Source organism: Spermophilus citellus (assembly GCF_964194105.1).
Source record: "Spermophilus citellus genome assembly, chromosome: 4".
Classification (NCBI taxonomy): Eukaryota; Metazoa; Chordata; class Mammalia; order Rodentia; family Sciuridae; genus Spermophilus; species Spermophilus citellus.
Window position 1 is genome coordinate 25,684,636 of NC_138185.1, and position 22,757 is coordinate 25,707,392.

A 22,757-nucleotide genomic window follows, 5' to 3' on the forward strand; every position below is an offset into this window, starting at 1 on the left:
TCAATAAGTCAAAAGCAGAAGAAACATGAAGAAAACCACACCAAGGCACCTCCTAATCAAATGGCTTAAAATCAGTGACATACAGCAAATCTTAAAACAGTCAGAAAAGACTTGTTACATGTGAGTAAAAAAGATAAAGACAATAAAGCTGGACACAGTGGCACACACCTGTAATTCCAGCAACTTGGGAGGTTGAGGCAGGAGGGTTACAAGTTCAAGGCCTGCCTCAGCAACTTAGCAAGACACTTAACAACTTAGTGAGACCCTAACTCAAAAAATAAATTGTAAAAATCAACTATAACACCAATTAAAAAAAACTCCAAAGGAATAAAAAAGACAAAATCAAATTTGTTGTTGGAATCAAGTGATAAAACAGTGCTGGCCAGGCGTGGTGGCGCACACCTATAATCCTAGTGGCTTGGGAGGCTGAGGCAGGAGGATCATGAGTTCAAAGCCAGTCTTAGCAAAAGCAAGGCCCTAAGCAACTTAGTGAGACCTTGTCTCTAAATAAAATACAAAATAGGGCTGGGGATGTGGCTCAGTGGTTGAGTGCCCCTGAGTTCAATCCCCAGTAACCAAAAAAACAAAACAAAAAAACAAACAAACAAACAAACAAAAAAAACCAGTGGAATAACTTCTTTAAATTATTTAAATTACTAGAAAGAATTAAAAATAATCTGACAACCTAGAATTCTAGGCCCAGCAAAAATATCTTTCAATTAATGTAGGCACAATTGAGATATTATAGACATATAAAAGCTGAGAGAGGACTGGGGTTGTGGCTCAGTGGCAGAGTGTGTGCCTGGCATGAGAGAGGCAATGGGTTTGATCCTTGGCACCACATAAAAATCAATAAATAAAACAAAGGTATTGTTTCCATCTACAACTAAAAAAAAAAAAAAAGTAAAAAAGCTGAGCAAATTCACAAGCAGCAGATCTCCACTATAAGAAATATTTAAGGACATCTTTCAGGTGGATGGAAAATGATATCAGATAGAAATCTGGATCTATACAAAGTATTGAAGGCCACTGGAAATGGTAACTATCTGGTTAGGTATGTATATGTAGATTTTTCTCAATAAATTCTTTAAAGACATCTGTGTAAAAATAACAATAGCATATCATGTGGTTTATAATACATGTAAAAATAAAAAATGAGCACCCTAAGGGCTGGAAGGGGAAAAATGTAAGTATATTATTTCAAGTTTTGAACTTGGGTACTCAACCACTAAGCCATATTCCCAGCCCTATTTTGTATATTATTTCAAGAGAGGTTCTCACTGAGTTGCTCAGTACCTTGCTGTTGCTGAGACTGGCTTTGAACTTGTGATCCTCCTGCCTCAGCCTTCTGAATTGCTGGGATTACAGGCATGAGCCACTGTGCCCGGCTCAAGTAGAGGGGGTAGAGAGAGAAGAGGGGAGGGGAGGGGAGGGGAGGGGAGGGGGGATAGTAGAGGATAGGAAAGGCAGCAAAATACAAAAGACATGAGTATGTCAATATGTAAATCAGTGGAAGTGTAACTGATGTGACTCTGCAATCTGTATACGGGGTAAAAATGGGAGTTCATAACCCACTTGAATCAAAGTGTGAAATAAGATATATCAAGAACTATGTAATGTTTTGAACAACCAATAAAAAATAAATAAATAAATTACACTTCCATTGATTTACATATTGCCATACTAGTGTCTGTTGTATTCTGCTGCCTTTCCTATCCTCTACTATCCCCCCTCCCCTCCCCTCCCCTCCCTTCCCCTCTTCTCTCTCCCGGCTCAAGTTTTTTAATGTTATAAATGAAATGGCATATCACTTGAAGATGGAAAATGCTGAGTTAAAGGCATATACTAGAAACTCTAAGGCAACCATTAAATAACAAGTTTTAGTTAATATACCAATAAAGGAGATCATAAGGCCAAATGTGGTGTTGTATGCCTGTAATCCCAGCAATTCGGAAATCTGAGGTAGGAGATTGCAAGCTTGAGAACAGCCTCAGAAATTGAGTGAGATTCTGTCTAAAAAAAATTTAGGGGATGTAGCTCAAAGTTAGAACACCACTGGGTTTAATCCCCAGGGTCCCTACCCGTCCCCCACCAAAAAGACAAAAAAAAAAAAAAAAACCCCAGAAACCCAGAAAGGCACAACATACTTGATTTATCCAAAAGAAGGCAGCAAAAGAAGGAAAAGGAAATAACAAATGGAACAAATAGGAAACAAATAGCAAGATCACAGACCTAAACCTAGCCAAAGCAATAACCACATTAAATATTAAAAGTCTAAAACCACAAAAAGGCAGAGATTTTAAGATTGGATGAAAAAAAGAAAGACCAAACTATATGCTGCCTATAAGAGAAATATTTTAGGCTGGATGTGGTGGTATACACCTGTAATCTCAGCAGCTCAGGAGGCTGAGGCAGGAGGATCACAGGTTCAAAGCCAGCCTCAGCAACTTAGTGAGGCCCTGTCTCAAAAAAAGATAAAAGGACTGGGGATGTGGCTCAGTGGTTAAGTGCCTCTGGGTTCAATCCTCAGTATTAAAGAACAAAACAAAAATACCCCCCCCCAAAAAAAAAGCCCAACAACAACAACAACCATATTTTAAATATAAAAAAGGAAACAGGTTAAAAGTAAAATGAAGAAAAAGATATACATTAACATTACTCAAAAGAAAGTGAATCTTTTTTTTTTTTTTTAGTTGTAGTTGGACACAATACCTTTATTTTATTCATTTATTTTTATGTGGTGCTGAGGATCGAACCCAGGGTCTCGCACATGCTAGGTGAGTGCTCTACTACTGAGCCACAACCCCAGCCCCGAAAGTGAATCTTAATATTAGACAAAGTAGAACTGATCGAGAACAAAGACCATTACCAGAATAAATTCATTTAAAGATGATATGTGCCTAACAAAATACATATAGCAAAAATAGAACTATAGCCAGCCATAGCTTGGGAGGCTGAGACAGGAGGATCATGAGTTCAAAGCCACCCTCAGCAACTTAGTGAGGACCTAAGCAACTCAGTAAGACACTGTCTCTAAATAAAATGTAAAAAATGGGCTGGGGATGTGGATCAGTGGTACCCCTGGATGCAATCCCTGGTACAAAAAACCACACACACACATACACACCCCAAAAAACAAACCCAAAACAACAGAGAGAAACATACAAATCTACAATTATACTCGAGCTTTCAGTACCTGCTCTCACTCACTGATAGAATAAGCAGGTACAAGTACCAAAAGTAAACAAAAAAACTTATGAAAATGAAAACACAAGCCACCAGCTAAGAGAAAAATCTTTGCAAAGCATTAATCTGATAAACAACTTGTATGCAGAATATATAAACTCTCAGAATAAAAAAACCAAAATCACTCAATAAAAGATAGGCAAAGACTTCAACAGCTACTTCATCAAATAAGTCCATGAAAAGATGCTCAACACAATGTTATCAGGGAAATATAATTTAAAATCACAATGAAGCATTATTATGTTACCTGTTAACTAGGCTAAAATAATAATAATGATAAAAACTGGACCATATCGTGTTAGGATGTAGAGAAACTAGAACTCTCATATACTTCTGATGGGAATAGGAAATGGCACAAGCACCTTAGAAAAGAGCTTGATAGCTTTTGACAGGTGCGTGGTAACACTCCTATGAGTCCATCTGCTTGGGAGGCTTAGGAAGGAGGATCATAATTTCAAGGCCAGGGTTGGGGTTGTGGCTCAGTAGTGGAGTGCTCGCTTAGCATGTGAGGCACTGGGTTTGATCCTTAACACCACATAAAAATAAATAAAATGGAGTCATTGTGTCCATCTACAACTGAAGAAAAAAAAATTCAAGGCCAGCCTGGGCAGTGACACATTGTCTTAAAATAAAATAAAAAGGTTTAGGGATATAGCTCAGAGTTAGAGCACCCCTGAGTACAGATCCCCAGTACAACCTGCACCCTGCCAAAAAATAAAAAAGACCTCGACAGTTTATACTATATCTACCATATGATCTCACTATTCCACTGCTTCCCCCATTCACAGCAACTTTACTTGTAATAGCCAAAAGTGGAAAAACGATTCAATTGTTCATCAACAAATGAATGGAGATGGGCATGGTGGTGGTATACATCTGTAATCCCAGTGACTCCAGAGGCCGAGGCAGGAGGATCCCAAGTTCAAAGCCAGCTTCAGTAATTTAGCAAGACCTGAAGCAATATATCAAGACCCTGTCTCAAAAAACAAAAACAAACAAAAAAACTAGGGCTGGGGTTGTGGCTCAGTGGTAGAGCACTTACCTAGCATGTGTGAGATAACTGGGTTTGATCCTCAGTGCCACATAAAAAATAACAAAGATATTGTGTCCATCTACAACTAAAATTTTCTGCATGTGTGTGTATATATAAAGATTTAAAAAATAAAATATACTCTAAACGAAAAAAGGAATGGACCAAGTGTGCTGAATGAAGTCAGACCAAAAACAAATACAAACAAAACCAACAATAAACTGCCATTTATTTAAGTTCTAGGAAATACAATCTATTTTATAGGGACAGATGAATGGCTCCTTTGGGGTAGAGGGGCTCCACTGCAGGACTATAACTAGGTTCAAGGAAACTTGGATATTTTTACTATCCTGATTGTGGTGATAGTTTCCTGGGTATAGATGTCAACTTATCAAATTGTGCAGTTTATGTTCATTACCTATAATTTTGTACACTCCTAGAGGTAAATATAGGTCTTCAAAATAGTGGCTATAGTGGTGGCTGGAAGGACAGCTTGACCTCCACTGGTTGGTGCCTCAGTCACTTCGCCTGTCAAAAGGGGCTAATGATAGATAACTGAGACAAGTTATGTTATTGTGGATCATATCCAAGAGTAAATAGGCTAAGGCATGGAAAGTGGTGTAGCATGATCTTGGACACAGGAAGTACCCCATACATGGCAACCTGACCCCTTCTCACTGCAGATGAGAAACTTGAGGCTTGGAGTAGGGTTTTATGTAACTATTGTTTTTGTCTTTGTTATATCCCACCAGGAATTGAACCCAGGGGTGCTCAACCACTGAGCCACATCCCCAGCCCTTGCTGAGTTGCTTAGGGCCTGATTAAGGTGCTGTGGCTGGTTTTGAACCCGTGACCCTCCTCCATCAGCTTTCTGAGTTGCTGGGATTACAGATGTGCACCACAGTACCCAGCAAGAAATTGTTCTTTTCCATCACTCATTCTGATTGAACTCAGGGGTGTTCTACTGAGTTACATCCTCAGTCTTTTTTTTTTTTTTTAATATTTTTAAGATATTGATGGAACTTGATTTTATTCATTTATTTATAGGTGGTAAGAATCAAACCCAGTGTCTCACACATGCTAGGCAAGTGCTCTACCACTGAGCCACAACTCCAGCCCATCTTTTTTATTTCTTGAGACAGAGGCTTGCTAAGTTGCCCATGCTGGCCTTGAACTTGAGATTGTCCTGACTCAGCCTCTCTATATATCCTTTTTTTTTTTTTTTTTGGATGCTAGGGATTGAATCCAAGGCCTTTTCAAGTATGCTAAGCACATGCTTTCTACACTCCCAGCCCTTTGACCTAAATTTCTATTGCTTCATTTGAAGATGCCCTACATGATAGAGGGTAAAATGAGCTGGCAATAAAATATTGGAGCTGGGAATCCAAAACCAGGACTGCTTCCAAAACGCACACCTGATTGCCATTTCCTGCTTGTTGGATCAGAGGGTGGTGCAAATGCTTACAATTTGGTGTGGAGGAGCCGAGCAGATGGCGCAAGACTATGGACTTGTACCAGATAGGAAACAGTGTTGGCCTGAACCCTAGAAAGCCAGAGAGGAGACTGAACATCAAGAGCAACACTGAGTTCATTAGGGAGGCTATCACACATTACACCCCAACCCCTGCATGTGACTTGAGACATCACAACAGGACAATGGCATTTTTATTTACAATTGGACCAAAAAAAGGCATACAGGCATTTAATTAAAAATAATGATGATGATGATTAAAAAAGTCAGAAAAATCGACGATGTTTGAACCCTTTGAGGAGTCCATTTTCCCACTCCCCCCCAAATAAGAATTTCTTAGGGGGAAAAAAATGTCAAGACTTGAACTATCAATAGATTCCAAATATCATTCCCTACAGCTTGGTTCCCTTTTCTCCAGCCTGATTCTTGATGGACGCCGCTTGGCACCAAGGAGTTGCTATGTGGTGAGGCTGGGAAGTTTACTGGTTTGACTGATGGGGAGCTGGTAGGGCCCTGGGGGACCCTGGGGTGGAGAAGGGAGGGGTGTATTCCTGGCTTCACCAGCATCCTGAGCTTAGTCTTGTGGTTGGAGCCCAAGGACTGGAGCAAGGGTGGCTATTACTTAAACACTCATCCCAGGTGGATTTGGTCTCTTACAATTTAAGAGCAAACGTCTGTGACTTCAACAGGGTGGGCATGGGCAAGAAGAGTGGGGGTCTGTGGAGGAGCCAGGCCAGCCACATGAGCAAACTCCTTCCAGCTCAGAGAAACTAAACTTCTTGCTTGTTCCTGGTGGAATTTGGGAAGGAATGACAGAACTTACCATCTTCCTTCTCACAGTAGTTTTCTGGGTGCCCCCAACAAGAACTCAGGTGGGAAGTGGAGGGGATGGGTCCAGCTAAAAGAACTGAGTATAAACACTGCGGCCAGGGGATGTCAAGAAGGCCTCTGCCCAGCCACCTAAAGGAGGAATGTGAGTTCTCCAGGCTCCTTGCTCTGGCCTGGGAGTGGGGGAGAAGGTCCACCACTACCACATGTGAGAAAGAGTGGCACCCCCTGAGAAGAGGACTGGGGGCAGTCCTGAGGGGTGAGGGCCCCAGCGGCCTCCGCCACCCTTCCCAGACACAGACATGTGGGTGCTTCACTCTGGAAATACTTGGCTCCAGGTCCAGGGTTTCTTGGCACAAGAATAGTTCACTGCTCGTCTCTCCTCCTCGTTGGTCAGCGCCTCTGGCTGTTCTTCTCAGGGGTGCTTCCTGCTGTCTTGGGGAACTGACCGGTACTTCCAGGGGATCTCCTGCATCCACCAAGGCGTGGGCTTGCTCGTGGTGAAAAGATGACCCAGAGGCCTGGCTGGAAGCCCTGCCTAGGGCAGCTCTGGGAAGAGGTTGGGAAAGAAAGAAGAGGAAAGGAGAGGGCTGGCAAAGGCTGGTTGGCACTGAGGGTGCTGTCCAGGCTAGAACTGTGCTGTCATGGCATCAATGGTGAAGACAGGCGGCGAGAGGCTTGGAACCCTCACTGCAGCCCTGGCATTGCCTTTTCCAGTGAGTCGTGGGGTGGCCACAGCCCTGAGGAACTGAGGTGGAGACAGTGACCAAAACCCAGTTATCTTAGTGGATTTATCCATCCTGGATCCATTGGTTTAAAAAAAACTAAGGAAAAAACAAACCCAAGCCAAAAAGAAATCTGAATAAACACATCAGAGAGTTCCAGTTGGAGGGAACTTTCTTAGCACTGAAGAAAAAACAACTCACTAAAAAAAAAGAAAAAGAAAAACAAAAAACAAAACCTCATCCCCACAGAACTGCAAGATGAAGAAAAATGCAAGATTTATCTACAGGCCCTCCCACCCTCCACACAGCCCCAGGATCCAGGAACACTGTGCCAGGAGTTACATTCCAAACGAGCAGGAGTTATTTTATTTTGCGTGCCTGCAGTTCCCCACGCAGGGTGGCTTCCTGTCCGAAGATGGAGTGGGCGTGGCCATGGTCCACCCCAATCAGTCAATCTTCACAGCAGCATAGATCTTACGGACAAACATGTAGGCTGCATAGAAGCCGATGGTGCCTGTGAGCAGCCAGAAGGACAAGACCATGAGGGCCGTGTAGCCGAAGTAGAGGAGAGAGGGGATGAACTCGACAATGTCCAGCTGGGGCAGAACAGGGAGAGAAGACAAGAGACAGCGCTTAGGACCAGCAGCACGGCAACGGGTCCCACCCTCTTCCTCACCTCATGGCCAACCCAGCGCCTGACAAAGGGAAGGGGCTCATAGCACAGCTGACCCTCACTGGCACTAACTAGGACTGGTACGTCGCCTGGGCTGCTCATGACCTCAGGGGCCAGGGCCAGAATGTCACAAGACCGAATGGCCACAGCAGTGCTACTTCCTGGTCCTGCACAGTCCCCAGAACAGCACGGCAACACTCCTGGATGGCCGAAGGAGCAGGAGGAAGTGGGGAGGCAGGCAGGGGAGAGAGCTGTCCACAGCTTCCAGCTTAAGGTCCAGAGCCACCGCTGGCCTGTTTTCTCCCTGAGAGTTCTCATCATTTTTGTTAACATCTCACAGCGTCTTTCATCATAGAGCATTTCAGACTCCTCTGTGAAAGGGACAGAGTTTGGAGGCCTTGGCAGAGAAGATAGGGACTTGTGTTGCAGTGTTTGTTGTGATAAATGAAGCTAATCTGGGGGCCTGTTCTAGGCTCATGGGCAGCTACATGATCATACAACTGCCAGGAGCCCGGAAGAAAATAAAGGTCACTGTATGAGATCTTCTCCTACGCCTAAGAGGTGACGGCCAGGTTTTCAGGTTCAGTTACCATCTCTCATCACAAGCACTCTTGTAGCTGCACATGGGGGAGGGATGATGGGGGCAGAGGGGGGCAGGACAGTGTTCAAACCAGAAGAAGGTGAACAAGAAGGCAGGGCTGGAAGGGCCCCGAGAGCTCAGGGGGGCCAAGGCCCTCATTTTACAGACAAGATGACAGGGCCAGAGGAGGCAGCTTTAGACAGAGAAGCAGTCTGAGTAGGAGAGGCCGGCGGCAGCTGCCATGAGATCTCTGGCTTTGTTTGCCCAGCACTGTTTCCTGTCTCCAAACTCGAGATGTTTTGAGGAAAATATTGGCTACTTTGTGATCCTGTTGGGGTCAGCAATCCTAGTACAAAACCTAAGCTAGTCAATCAGGATATTCCATCCCACTGCTGAAATGAAGAGACCCTGGGCACCAGGGGCTAGCTTTCTACTCTGTGTACAGATCCCACCTGTAGAAGTAAAAAACAGACATACAGAACCAAGGTGTGGACACAGAGCCCAGACTTAACCATGCTTGAAACGAGAAATCCAAACTTCTCAAACTGTCCAGTTATATCAGCCAGTAGATTCTCTTTGTTTTTGAACTGGGTTTTGGTCATTTGCCACTTACAAGAGATCTCTTCATGTGGGTTGTAGAAAAGGGAGATCCAATTTATTCTGGATGCTCCAAGGACTGTGATTAAGGTCTGAATGTAGAGGTTACAGGGGGCGACCTGCAATCTAAATCAAGAAGGCCCTTGAAATGACAGACACTGTCCAGAAAGAGAATGGGGAGGGTCAGGAAGAAATGTCTTTCTGTTACTGGATGTGCAACAGCAGGGGTCAGCATGTTTTTCTTAAAGGGCCAGATTACAATTTTTTAGGTTTTATAAGCCACATGGTCTCTGTGGCAACTATTCAATTGCCACTGCAGTGTGAAAGCAGCCGCAGATGATATGCACATGAGCACGGCTGTATTCTAATAAAACTATTTCAGGAACAGCTCTGCTGGTCCATGGGCTGTAGTTTGCTGACCTTCTGGCTAGATGACCAGCTGCTGGAATTGAAGAGAGAGGCATGGTCACCAGACTGAAAGCAGGGGTATAGCACTGCATTAAACGATCCTCAGTCTCTCTTCTGACATAGAATTTTTGGGAAAAGGTATTCCAAGCCTCAACCTAAGGACCTACAACTCTATTTTGCAAATGTACTCTGATTGCATACAGAGGACTGCTTGCTTTTAGGCTCTGGAGACCCAAAATACTGTGGTAAGAGTGAGTCTTCAGTGTTATCCTTGGAGGTGAGGGGGCTCCCAGAGCCTCCTAAACTCTTCCCACAGTCTGTCTGCTTTATGTGTCATGTAGCAGTCTACCAGTACTGTAGCAGTGCCAGGGCCAGTACTGTGGGGATCTGTTTGCATCCTTACTCACGCCACTCAGAGACAATGAGGTCTGTGAGTCTGCCCTAGTCGGACAGGCTGGGGTCCTGTTCATTAGCCCTCACTTACCTGTGTGGGATCCTACAGAAAGGAGGTGCTTTTTAACTCTCCTATCACCTACTTTTGTTCTTTCCTGTTCTTTTATCTAGTTCCCTGGGAGACACTGTATTATCAGTTTCTCTTACTTCCTATTTAAAAGTGGTACAGGTGACATACTGCCTGTAAGTATTGTCCTGGGGTATCTTACAGATTTCATATGAAGGCTTGACTCCTACATGTACAGAACACAGATTCTTCTTTCCTAAAAAGGCACATTCTAGAGTAGAAAACAACCCTAGCTGACTGTGGTTCTCCCTGCTCTTAGTGGGAAAGATTCAGACACTGAGATTTCCCCCCAGCATTCTCCTCTCTACCATGCTTCGTGAGGGCATTAAGGGGATCCCCTCAAGGAGGGTAGTACCTTATTAACAAAATAAAAGATGGCATAGACCAGGACGTAGAATGCAGATCCTCCAGAAACTAGGAAATTTCTCCACCACCAGCGGTAATCCTGAGGAGGAAACAGAGCAGGGGTCACTGCTGTCTCCAGGGCCTCTTCCTGCCACACTGCACAGCTGGCTGAAGGGCTCAAGGCTCACAGTAAGAGTCACATTTAGGTGAGGGAAATATTTTATACCTTTTTTGTGATGGTGGTTACACAACTGTGCACATTTCTAAAAAATGTAGATGTAAATAAAAAGGGTGAATTTTATTATACATAAATTATACCTTGATTTAAAAAAACTCGACAACAGAAAAAGAAAAGTAATAACAATTGATATTTCTTGAATCTCATTAAATTGCTAAAGCTGTCCTCAAACTTGTGATCCTCCTGACAGCTGGGAGGTCACCATGCCAGCCTTCAGCCCTTTTTTAAATTTTTATTTTGAGAGAGGGTCTAGCCAAGTTGTCCAGGCTGGCCTTGAACTTGCGAACCTAAAGGCTCGCCTATGAATAGCTGGGACTGCAGGCTGCACTATCCAGTTCAGCCTGTCAGGCACTTCATAAGAACTACATATGAATCAACTCATTCACTACTTAATAGCAGCCCTCCAAGTTAGGTCTATTATTATCCCTGTCACTTGGAGGAGCAGCAAAAGACGCAGAGGTTAAGCAACCTACTCAAGATCTAGAGCTACTAATGCAGGAGCCAGATTCCAGCCTACGCTGGTAGTTCTAGGGCCAGACTTACCCATTCAGCAAGAGTTTACTCCTAAAGGAAGGGCAGATTACTAATCTGCATCAGATGGGTGGAGAAACTATTACCAGAGAGGACTTGGCACTGATACCATCCTTGTATCAAGTGGAGGGCACTACCTCACACAACTATGCAGTGAGGGAGATATCACCAATCCAGCCTCAAGCTGAGAAATGCAGGCTTGGATAAGGAAGCAACATACTGGTCCAACACTCACGGCCTGAGGCAGGGACCATGGGAAACCCAGACCCAGTTCCCAGTGCAGCCTCACTGACCTGTTCCATGCTGGACCCAGCTCCCATACTCCCTGCTTCCTGGCCCCATTCCCCTCACCTCTGCACACAGCTGGAAGTATACCATGACGATGCTGATTTGTGAACAGGACACCACCAGAATGATGAAAACGAGGAACAGGAAGCCAAAGAGGTAATAAAACTGATTCTCCCAGATTGCCTGTGAACACAGCAGAGCGGGCTTCAGCTGGCCTGCCTCTACTCAGCTGCCCCTTCCCTTGGCATCCCACCTCTAACCAGAGCAGTAATGGAGACACCATCGTGACATCATCATAGCCTGTGTGCCTGGCATGTGGCTCTGACTGGCCATTCCTCTCTGGAGTAGGAGGTGGGCCATAATAGTGTTCTTAGGGAGGGGCTAGGGTATGGCTGACTCTGATGTAGGTGGCCCCAGCCTGAACATGGTAGCATGAGGAAATAATCAAAAGTACACAGCAGCCACCTCCACTCAGAGTCAGCTTACCACATGCTGGGTGCTGGGCTCTCTCCTTTATGTTCATCTATAGATACAAGCCCATGTAATCTTGCCTATTTATTTATTTGGTACCAGGGATTGAACCCAGGGGCACTCACCCACATACCCAACCCTTTCTAAAAATTTTTCTATTTTGAGACAGGGCCTCGCTAAATTGCTGAGGGTTGGCTTTGAACTTGTAATCCTCCTGTCTCAGTCTCCCAAACTGCTGGGATTGTAGGCATGGATCCCCACACTGGGCAACCTTGCCCTTTTTGAGCTGAGCGAGGGTGGTAATTGGTCCAAGGTCACACAGGACAGAATAAAGGGGATTTTCCTGGGAGAGACCTAGGGGCCAAAGGGAAGTCACCTCATCCTCTGACCCTTTTCCTAGGTAGGTCTGGGTGTGCCAGGGTCTTGGTAGGTCTTGGCTGGACCATTACCCTGGAATAGTAGAGACTTGTCCAAAACTGACTTGGGGTATGGCACCACCTGTGCTGGGCGCCTGGCTGGGTCAGCTAGACTTACTGCCGACTTTCCCCCTGGCACTCCCAGCCAGCAGTCGTTATTGTCCCAGCAGCAGCATTTTCTGCATGTCGAGCGCCTTGATAGCCCACAAGGATCATGACAACTAGGGATCATTGCCTCCACTAGCCTGAGGTTTTGGGAAATGTTGACAGGTATTCCCGTCTTTATGGGAAAGGCTCAGAATGGAAGCAGATGCAGCAATGCTATTACTCATGGTGCTAAATGATGGAGCATCACTGAAGCAGCTTCCATGTGCGGCACCCTTTACTGCACCAGATGCCGTACAGATGTATGTTGGCACATCTCCTCAGTCTTCTGACTTTTAAACTATCCTGACAGCAGCTCTGTGACTTGATTTCAGGGTAAGAATGGGGCTTCCAGAGGTTAAATGACCCATCTGCAATTTCACAGGCAGTGAAGAGGCAGAGTGCTGAGGTGAGAGGGAGGGACCATGCTCAAGAGGCAAGGTGGCATGTGGGGGTGTGGACGGGCCAGTACTTACACTGAAGATGAAGAACAGCTCAATGAACATGGCGCCAAAGGGCAGGATCCCAGCCATGAGGATGCTGCAGCAGAGCATGAGTGTTAGAACCGCCTACAACCCAGCCACTGGGAAGCTCAAGCTCCTCCCAAGCCAGTGTGAAGAGAGGGTGGTGGTTCTCAGTCTCCCTGCACCATTGGGTCACTACAACATTTTGAGAGAGAGGCACGGTGGGCATCATTCTCCCCAGTTCACAGATGGGAAAATGAGGTACAGAGAGGTGAGTGACTTGCTCAAGGTTCAAATGTAGGTCTTAATTTGTCTCATCACACCGTCCTTCTGTCCCCTTCCCTGTCCTGTTTTCTAGGCTGACACTAAGTCTGGTTGCAATCTGGGCCTCTTATCATGGAGTGAATTTGGGCTTTGTCAAGGCTACTGGTATGGCTGCAGCCACTGCTGGAGTGTAGGTCATAGCACCCTGTGGGGCCTTCCTAAGTAGATGTCTCAGGGGAACATTGGCCTTTTCCACCCAGAAGGCCCCTGCCCGAAGACTCACCCCACAAATCGGTTCATGTACCACCGCTGTTCAGGGATCTGCCGGGGAATCTGGTTTGTACGCACAGGGTTGTCGTATGGTTGCTTGCGGAAGCCAAAGTAGTAGCCCAAGTAGACAAGGGGCAGGGAGATCCCAAACCACATACACAGCAGAGCCACCATGGTGGGAAAGGGCACCTGTGGACACAACAGTGTGAGGACCCCATGAGGCCTGATGCCCCATTTGGGGTCCATCCAAGGTGGAAGGTGACCTTTTAGGTTCTAGAGAGGGAGAAGCCACACACACAGCAGGGCTACCATCTTGGAGAAGGTTCTGCAGATGCCCACCCTCTCTCTAGGGCTCCTGGCCAGAATCTCATGGGGCCAAGAATTTCCTGGGGGTAGGGAAAGCAGCCATTTGGCTCCCAGTGAAGAAGGAAACTTGGCACCCCAGAAGCTCATCACCCTGGAAGGAAGTGGGGAAGAACAGGGAAGTAAAGGACTGAGAACATAAAGGGAACATAAAAGGGCCAGAATGAGAGGAAATTACAAGTGGTCTATCATATGTAAAGAGAAATGAAGAAGAAAAGGGAAAAAACAAAAAGCTGCACAAAGCACTTTCAATTTGGTTGAAGTAAAATACCACTAAATGCAAAAAAGCACTTTATATTACTGTATGTACAGCGTTTTTTTTGGTACCGGAGATTGAACCTAGGGCTCTTAACTACTGAGCCACATCCCCAGTCCTTTTATTTTTTTCTAAATTTTGAGACAGGGTCTCGCTAAGTTGCTTAGGGACTCACTAAATTGCTGAGTCTGGCTTTGAACTAATAATCCTCCTGCCTCAGCCTTCAGAAGAGCTGGGATTACAGGCAGGCATATGCCATGGGCCTGGCTGGACTCCATTTTAATGAAAACATAATATTTACACATATATGAGGACTCAACCAAAAACTTAACAGTGCCTCCTTGTATGGAGTGTGGGGGATTTTCTTCATCTTCTTTTGTGCAGTTTCATGATTTAAGTTTCTACAAAAATCATGCCAAAAGAAGTGAATTAATATATGTAGTATTTAGAATATTATTTATTACAAAGTAAGCACCATATAAATATTTATTATTTTATAATTTTTAAATTATGTAATTCCATTTAAAATATATCTATAAAAGGAAAGAACAATAAAAATAACATATATTAAATATCTACATAATATTTATCTCTGGATGGTTGGATTATGAGTTATTTTTAATTTCCTTAATTTCTCTCTACTTCTTAAAATTTCTATAAGTGTGAATAATGTACAATTGGCATCAGGAGTAACATGTTGAAGAGAACATAAATCCAGGTATGGGAAAAGAGAGGCGGGCATGACTCTATTTCCTGAGGGCAGTTTCCCAAGCTGCTGGGAAGAACCCCATCCTCTAGCTTCCTGAGCTTGCAGCCTCACCTGGGGACCTTTAACAGGCACCGGCAGTGAAGGGACAGGTGGTTCTACATGCTAAGGCTGGGGTGGCAAATGCCTGCCCCCTAGTACCACAGCCCTGCTCTCCTACCCTCCAGAGTCCAAAGCCATACTCAGTGAGCCTCAATGTGCACAACTCCCATGTGTGGCTGCCGGCAACACAACCGACTGGTGCTGGTGGGATCCCCACTCAAAGGATAAGACTACCTATTCCTGCCTACCCTTGCTGCTCTACCTGCAGGGGCTAGCTAGGGCAGGACACCAGGTAGGAGAGTCCTATTTTGGGATACTGACTTAGCATATTCATGCAGGGCAGCTCTGCTTTGATTAAGACAAAGGGGAATTCCCCAGCTAGCTGCTGGACCATGAAAACCTCCCTTTAGAGAAGTAAGCTTTGGCCAACTGAGAGCCTAAGAGGCCAGTGCCCAGATACATGCAGAAAATGAGCAGTGCTAGGGAAACCCCAGCCAGCCCTTGGCCCCTAGGGCTGGGAACACAACTTTGGGGACTTAGAAAAGGGAAGGGAAGAGCAGGAAGTTACCCTGGGGAGTGGGGCAGAATACCACTGGCCACCCCCTTGCTGGGGAGGGGCTGGGAGGGAGTGGACAGGACACTTACCGCTCCAGATGAGTGCTTTCCCCAGATGAAGCAATTCAATATGAAGCAGATGCCAAAGACCACGCCAGGGTACAGTGTTGCCGTCTGGGAGCAAGAGGGGCCAGGCTGGGGAGCTGTATCCAGGGAGTTCCCACCTGTTCCCAGTGGGGCTTCCTGACTAGCTTCAAATCCTCCTTGTCCTTTGGAACTCAGCTCAAGTATCATTCTTTTTTGAAGCATTCTCCCAAGAATAGTCAGGTTTTGGTGCTATGCCTTCTTAGATCCCTGAAATGGCTCCTTCCTTACTTTTATCCCAGTGAGCAATTATAGATAGTCCCTAAATTACGAAGGTTCTACTTCATAATTTTTTGACTTTATAATGGTGTAAAAGCAACAGACATCCAGGAGAAACCATGCTTGACATTCTGAGGGTTAGGTGTGCTAAATGCATTTTTTTTTTAATTTTTAATATTTATTTTTTAGTTCTCGGCGGACATAACATCTTTGTTGGTATGTGGTGCTGAGGATCGAACCCGGGCCGCACGCATGCCAGGCGAGCGTGCTACTGCTTGAGCCACATCCCCAGCCCCTAAATACATTTTTGAGTTAAGATATTCTCAACTTATGATGGGGTTACTGGGATGTGATCCCGTTTTAAGTCAAGGAGTGCATTTTTGCTACCTGAGAAGGTGCATGCCTGCCTTTCCTCAATAGTGAGTTCCCTGGGAGGAGTAAGAACAGCATGTTCTCTGATGGACTTCCATCACTTAGAACACAGAGCAGAATACATACTCATTAAATAAGAAAATGAATAAAATTTCACAAAACAAGTATGCCTAGGCCCTGGCCCAAACCACCTAGAATGACAGTTAGCTTTGAATCTTAGGGATAGCAAATGCTGGGACAGGCACTATCTCACCCAACCTCACTATAGGTTTAGAAGAAAAGGACTAACATTACCCCCTTTAAAGACAGGGACACTGAAGTTTGAGGGTTGAACAGAGGTTCACATCCAGGCAGTCTGATTCCTAAGCCAGACTGTGGTTTCTAGTCAGTCAGAATCTTTGGCTGTGTGAGTACAGGGAACCAAAACCTCAAACTTATACATAAGCCTCCTTCTTTCCATGCTGGGGCCAACAGCCAGCCAGGATTTCCAGGCAAGTCATTGACCACAAGGACCACGGCTCCCTACAACCTGGCACTCAACTTCCACTTCCAATTTCATTTTGGGGCCACAGTCCCTCCCACCTAGTAACTAGTCGCTGCTCTTTCATGTTCCTGCCCCTGGGCCTTTATACAATCATCACCTTGGGGTATCTGCTTCCTGCCTAGGCTTCTGCTATCCCAAGGCCCTTACGTGCACAGTCTCTTTCCACCCATACAACCCCAAGAGGTCGATGGAACTATCCCTACTGGAGAAAACAGGCTCAAAGGGCTTCTCATGATTATCAATCTGGGAAAAAACAGATCCGGGACTGGGACTTAGGCAATCCCAGAGCCTGCGGCCCTTCTGCTGGCTGCTTCCCTCTGTCTGAAACTCCTCTCTAAGGACCAGCTCAAACGTCACTTCCTCCTTTCATGTTCTCCTTCAATGCAAGGAATTCCTCTTCTGCCTTCCTGGCTGAAATTTACGGGCTAGGCACTGTGTCAGTCACCGGGAGTATGAACAAGGAGAAATGTTCCATGGAGACGGGACTCAGATCCCCCTAGGTGAGATTCACCCCTAGGACTGCTCCTATTTCTATGATCTTTTCTGTTGCTAAACTCTTTCCCCGATCCCCCCGGAGGAAAGGGAAAGACAAGGGCCATCCTCACTGCAGAGAAATGAAAGCACCACATTTGGGAAACATGCTGGCAGTCACGTGGGCCTGGCCTCTTCTGTCCTGGTAGGTGATTCTCTCTACTACCCTGTTGGGCATAGTGTTTTCCTGTGGCATTGCCAACTGAAATCCTATCATTCTGTGTCCCCTATTTCTTCTCTTGCTTGAGCCACTGAACAATGTAGGCTGAGAATAACTGAAGTCCAAATCCTTACTTTATGAAGGGACAACCAGGGCCCTGAGAGGTCCTTCTGTGAGCCTACAGGTAAAAGCCCAGAACTGCTGACCCTCAGACCTGAGTCCTCCCTGCTCTATCATGCTGCTGTTTAGTCCCTGCCTGATCCCCACCAGGGCCTGCCTATGCTCCTCCTGAGGAGCCCAAGAAGGATTCTCTTTGTTCCCATCAAATGCCAGAGGGGGGGTTTAGGAAACTTACACAGAAGGCTCCTTTCTTCCATCGATGGCCTTTTAGAGTGCGGTACAGACGGCCAGCAGAAAATCCACCAAACACCCTGTGGGAAAAGGGCAGAGGGGCGCACACCAAGGGGGCCTGTTAGTAACACGAAGGAACCTTGTGCCAGCCCATGGGAGCATGCTCACACCTACCCCATGAACATGAAGAGGAAACAGGCTGTGGTCATAAGAGCTCCCCGGCTGGAGGGTGACAGCATCCCAAGCATGGCCACGACTGAGGAGGGAAGGGGGACAGTCAGGGTGGCATATTTGCCAGGTCCCCAGGTCCTGCCTTGGGCAGGCTGACAGGATCCTGGGTAGATAGGATTAGAAGAGTCTCCCTGGGCCTTCTCAATATCCCTTCCTCTCTACAGGAAAAGACTAGGTCTTAGCTGGGGCTCACAGGGGTACGGCAGCTTCTGGACCTTGGCTGGCCAAATCTTAACTATAGCTTCTAGTCCACGGATCCAGGTACTTGACTGAGAAATGCCACCTCACTGAATGTGCATTCTTGACTTTGCAAGGGGGAGATTAGTTTCTCCATTTCTCAGATGAGAAAACTGAGACTTAAAATGATTAGGTGGCTTATCCAAGGCCATAAAGCCTGGAGGCATGAGGCTGAGATACAAATTTAGGCACAGTGACTCTAGAGCTGTTTGTGACTATTATATACTAGTATTTTTTGTTTGTTAAAGAGTTCAGTCCTGATCCTGGTATTGACTTTGGGTCAGTCACCTAACCTGACTGCAAAAGGAAGTCAACCTCACAGCAGTGATATGAGGCTTTACTGATAGAGTGGACATAGTGGGGCTCCATAAATGAAGCTAGAAAGTCATGAGGAGATTACCATTCCCAGGGACTGGGTCTGCTGCTGGGATGCTGCCAGCAGTTGTCTGGCCCAGAGAGGCGGAAACGCCTGCTTCTTACTGAGTGCTTAGATTGCCCCTGGAAGCCCACCCTTTTCAAGGCACGTGGAAAAAGAGCTAAGCTTCCAGATCAGGTCCTTGGTCCTCTGGGCCCCAAACTCAGCCTAGTGGCCCACTCACAGATGACGATGAGGATCATACAGAAGAGCTGAATGCCTGAGCCCAGCAGGGAGCTAAGAATCATGGGGTACTGGGGTGGCCTGAAGACGTCACCATGCACCAACTTCCACCCAGATTCTTCCATAGTATCTTCCTGTAGCAAAGGGCCAGAGAGTGAGACAGGTTTGTGAGGATGAGGACAGCTCCTACTGGAGTCACCCCCAAGGACCCAGGCCCCCAGGACCCCAGACCTGGGTTGAGAGTCCCTCAGGTGTCAATCACTACTGTTCTGACACAGGAGTATAAAGTGATATGAGAAAACGCTTCTCAGAACTGTCATACAGGGAAGGGATGCCACAAACATGATGCTTGTAGTGCATGAAAGAGAAGTCTCCTAATTCTACAAATTTGGTGCATGGAAAAATAATAAAAACATACCAGCACACTGAGATGATAACTTAGTCATTTTTAGGTAGTGAGATTTAGGAGCACTTTATTTTTTTTTTGACTACAAAAGAAATAAATATTTTTGTAAAAAAAAAAAGGTGTATATCTTGAAATTCAAGTAAACAAAAAACAATACTATGGAACAATTTTTTAAAATACAGATAGATATAAAAGTAATGCTCTATACTTAAGCTGTATCACTAAGCTACATCTCTAGTCTGATACCATGTTTTGGTATATTTCCTTTAGTCTTTTATATATGTTTGTGTGCCAAGTATACATATGTTTTAAACATTAAAAATGGGGCTGGGGATGTGGCTCAAGCGGTAGCGCGCTCGCCTGGTATGCGTGCGGCTCCGGGTTCGATCCTCAGCACCACATACCAACAAAGATGTTGTGTCCGCCAAGAACTAAAAAAAATAAATAAATAAAATATTAAAAAAAAAAAAAACATTAAAAATGACACCTTCTGTGTAGTTTTTTATTTTCAGTTGGTATTTGATCATGAGCATCTCAAGTCAATAAATACTTCTTTGAAATTATATTTCAAAGCTGCAATAAATGTTTCTAGACCAAGTGTTTGGTTCTTTCCTTAGGAAAATTCTACAATTACTGTGGCAAAGCAAGTTGCTATTTTATAGTTTTTGAGAAGTACTATTAAATACTTTTCAGAAAACTACCAAATTTCCCTTCCATGGGAGGAATGGGAAGGTGCTTTTATATTAATCTGGCAAACAATTAGTACTATTAAAAAAATTTGAGAGCTGGGGATGTAGCTTAGTGGAGAGCCCTTGTCTAGCATGTATAAGGTCCTGGGTTTGGTTCTCAATGTCACAAAAAAATCTGTGCCAATATGATGGTCCAAAACCATTTTCTCATGATTGAATCTGCCAGCTGGGGGGTTATTCCTAAAGCAAAAACAATTTTTCATAAGCTCACTGGCCATGTATTCCTCATCTATAAATTTGATATTTAGCATTATATTAATGATGTTAGGTTTTTGGGTTCTTTAAAAGAATTCTGTACAATTTGTTGTTGTTGTTGTAGCAGTCTGGGGATTGAACCCAGGCCCTTGAACATGCTATGCAAGTGCTGTACCACTGAGCTGTATCCCCAGCCCCGCTGTACTTTTTTTTTTTTTTTTTTTTTTTAAATAAATCTCTAAAAGTTTTGGCACCAAGCTGAGTTTTTTTTTTTTTTTTAAAGTTGTAGCTGGAAATGATACTTTTATTTTATTTATTTATTTTTAAAAAATATTTTTTAGTTGTTGATGGACGTTTATTCCATTTATTTGCATGTGGTGCTGAGAATTGAAGCCAGTGCCTCATGCATGCTAGGCAAGTGTTCTACCACTGAGCCCCAGTCCTGTACTTGTTTATTGAAGTTTGTGAGAAATATTGTTTTGCCATTTCATTTGTTTGCTTTCTTGTATATCTCACATGCAGTTTTAAATATTTTAATGTCATATTAATCAAGTTTTATTCCTGTGACTTCTTCCATTGCTATTATACTATGATATCAGAAATATCAAGCCCATCGTTTTGGGTAGTTAAAATTTTGGGGTGGGGGGGATAGGCACTGGGGATTAAACCCAAGGGCACTCTACCAGTGAGCTACATTCCTCAGCTCTTTTTTTCTTATTTTAATATCTTGGTTTTTAGTTGTAGTTTGACATAATACCTTTATTTTATTTTTATGTGGTATTGAGGATTGAACCCAGCGCCCCACATGTGCTAGGTGAGCACTCTACCGCTAAGCCACAAGCCCAGCCCCTTAGGCTCTTTTTTAAAATTTTGAGACAGGGTCTCCCTAAGTTGCCAAGCTGGCCTTGAACTTGCAATCCTTCTGCCTTAACCTCCATTATAGGTATGTGCCACTGCATGTGATGAGGTCGTTTAACACTTTTGAAGTTTACTGCCTTAATGACTGTAGTCAGAAATTGTGGGTGCATGCACGCGCACACGCACACGCACACCCCAGACTGCCCTCCCTTTCCCAGCCCATCCATCCTAAGACCTCATACAATGTCATCCTCCTTGTTATAGTTGGCGATGTCCTTCCTGAGGGTCCGAATAATAATCATGCTCAGGATGCCTGAAACAGAGGAGGGAGGGGGAGTTTTGAGTGCGGTTAACTGCTGTCTGTATTCTGAGCCCTCCAACAGGACTAGGCCATGTGGCCACTTCAGCTCCTCCCCCGGGGCAGAACTCCACTCCAGCTGACTAGAGAGAGGTGTGTAGAAACGAAGGGCTGCTATGATGGGTGGGAGAGCCACAGGACACTGTTTTTTTATGTCAGGAAGGAGAATATCCCAGCCTCTCCATGGCTTAGTCCTCCTGGCTTCTCTGGCTTCATCTCTCCCAGGCTCGCTCTCACTCAACACTGAGTCCACAGCTCGTCTCTTCCTCACCTCCATGCTGTACTCCAACTGGGAATACCCATGCTGCCCTGACAGCCTCCTACGCACTTTTCAAGACTCATCCCGGGCACCATCGCCTATTAGTGCCCCCAACTAGGTCATAGACACCTGCTGCCCCTGTCCTGATTTGGCCTTTCTATCTCCCAAGGCAGCAGTATAGGTGTTAGGAGAGCAAGCTCTATGATTCTGATTCACTTAACGCTTTTAGGCTTAGCTCATGGGGATGAAGGACTGAGATGTTTGTAAAAAACTAGGATAAAAGCTGGCCCCTTGGCAAATGTTTAATAAATAGTAGCTTGCACAGTCTTTGCTTCTCATGACATTGAAATGATCAGTGTCTCTTTACCTCTGTCCACTGCCCTCTCACCATCAGGCTTCCTGCCAAGCATGTCTCACTGCAGGGCTGCAACCCTGGTTGGAATAGTTCTTCCCTGGGTCTCTGAATGGTGGCTCTTCCCCTTCATTCAGAGAAGACTTCCCTATAGTAGCCTTCACCTTTTCTTCCACTTTTGAATACTTGATCCCTCTCTTTATCTGCTCCATGAAGCATTTGTTACTATCTGGAATACCACTACTTATTTGATGTTTTGTTTCCTCCCATCACTAGTTTGTAGATTCTGGACAGAGAGGACTGTCTGGTTGGCTTGCTCAATATCTTATCACCAGCATCTGGCACTGCATCTGGTACAGACTAGGCAACAACAAAGTGTTACTAAATTATCAATGAATGTGTGTGCAAACAGACAGATCCAATTTCCTCTAGTGAGCGCTCAGCAGAGACTGAATCTTGTTCACTTCAGTACATTTGGTGTCTAGCATAGATCCTGACCCACACTGGGCCCTGAGGACAAATCAGAAATCTCCCCACTGGGTCCTCTCCACCTGTTGACCCACAGAGCTCTCACCTGACAGGAAGAAGACCACCACAACAGAGTTGATGATGGAAAACCAGTGGATCTGCACATCGCTCATGGTCAGGTAGGTATCCCAGCGAGAGGCCCATTTGATGTCACTTTCCTGATAGGCAAGAGGA

At 45.1% G+C, this 22,757-nt stretch overlaps 1 protein-coding gene across 2 annotated transcripts in view; it reads right to left on the reverse strand.

Annotated features, from left to right (window-relative positions):
• Window positions 1-5,329: 5,329 nt before the first annotated feature.
• The window catches only part of TM9SF4 (transmembrane 9 superfamily member 4), a 50,631-nt gene continuing 33,203 nt past the window's right edge, over window positions 5,330-22,757 (reverse strand). Inside the window, exons 8-18 of one of the 2 annotated variants that reach the window (XM_081291277.1) lie at window positions 22,630-22,741; window positions 21,329-21,399; window positions 18,880-19,012; window positions 17,987-18,068; window positions 17,817-17,892; window positions 15,582-15,665; window positions 13,523-13,698; window positions 12,988-13,051; window positions 11,544-11,663; window positions 10,434-10,523; window positions 5,330-7,896 (exon numbers count right to left, since the gene is read on the reverse strand). In XM_081291277.1, the coding sequence (XP_081147403.1) occupies window positions 7,747-7,896; window positions 10,434-10,523; window positions 11,544-11,663; window positions 12,988-13,051; window positions 13,523-13,698; window positions 15,582-15,665; window positions 17,817-17,892; window positions 17,987-18,068; window positions 18,880-19,012; window positions 21,329-21,399; window positions 22,630-22,741 (1,158 nt within the window). In that variant the 3' untranslated portion in view covers window positions 5,330-7,746. The remainder of the gene's footprint in view (window positions 7,897-10,433; window positions 10,524-11,543; window positions 11,664-12,987; window positions 13,052-13,522; window positions 13,699-15,581; window positions 15,666-17,816; window positions 17,893-17,986; window positions 18,069-18,879; window positions 19,013-21,328; window positions 21,400-22,629; window positions 22,742-22,757) is intronic. The other variant, XM_081291276.1, reaches the window with a different exon arrangement.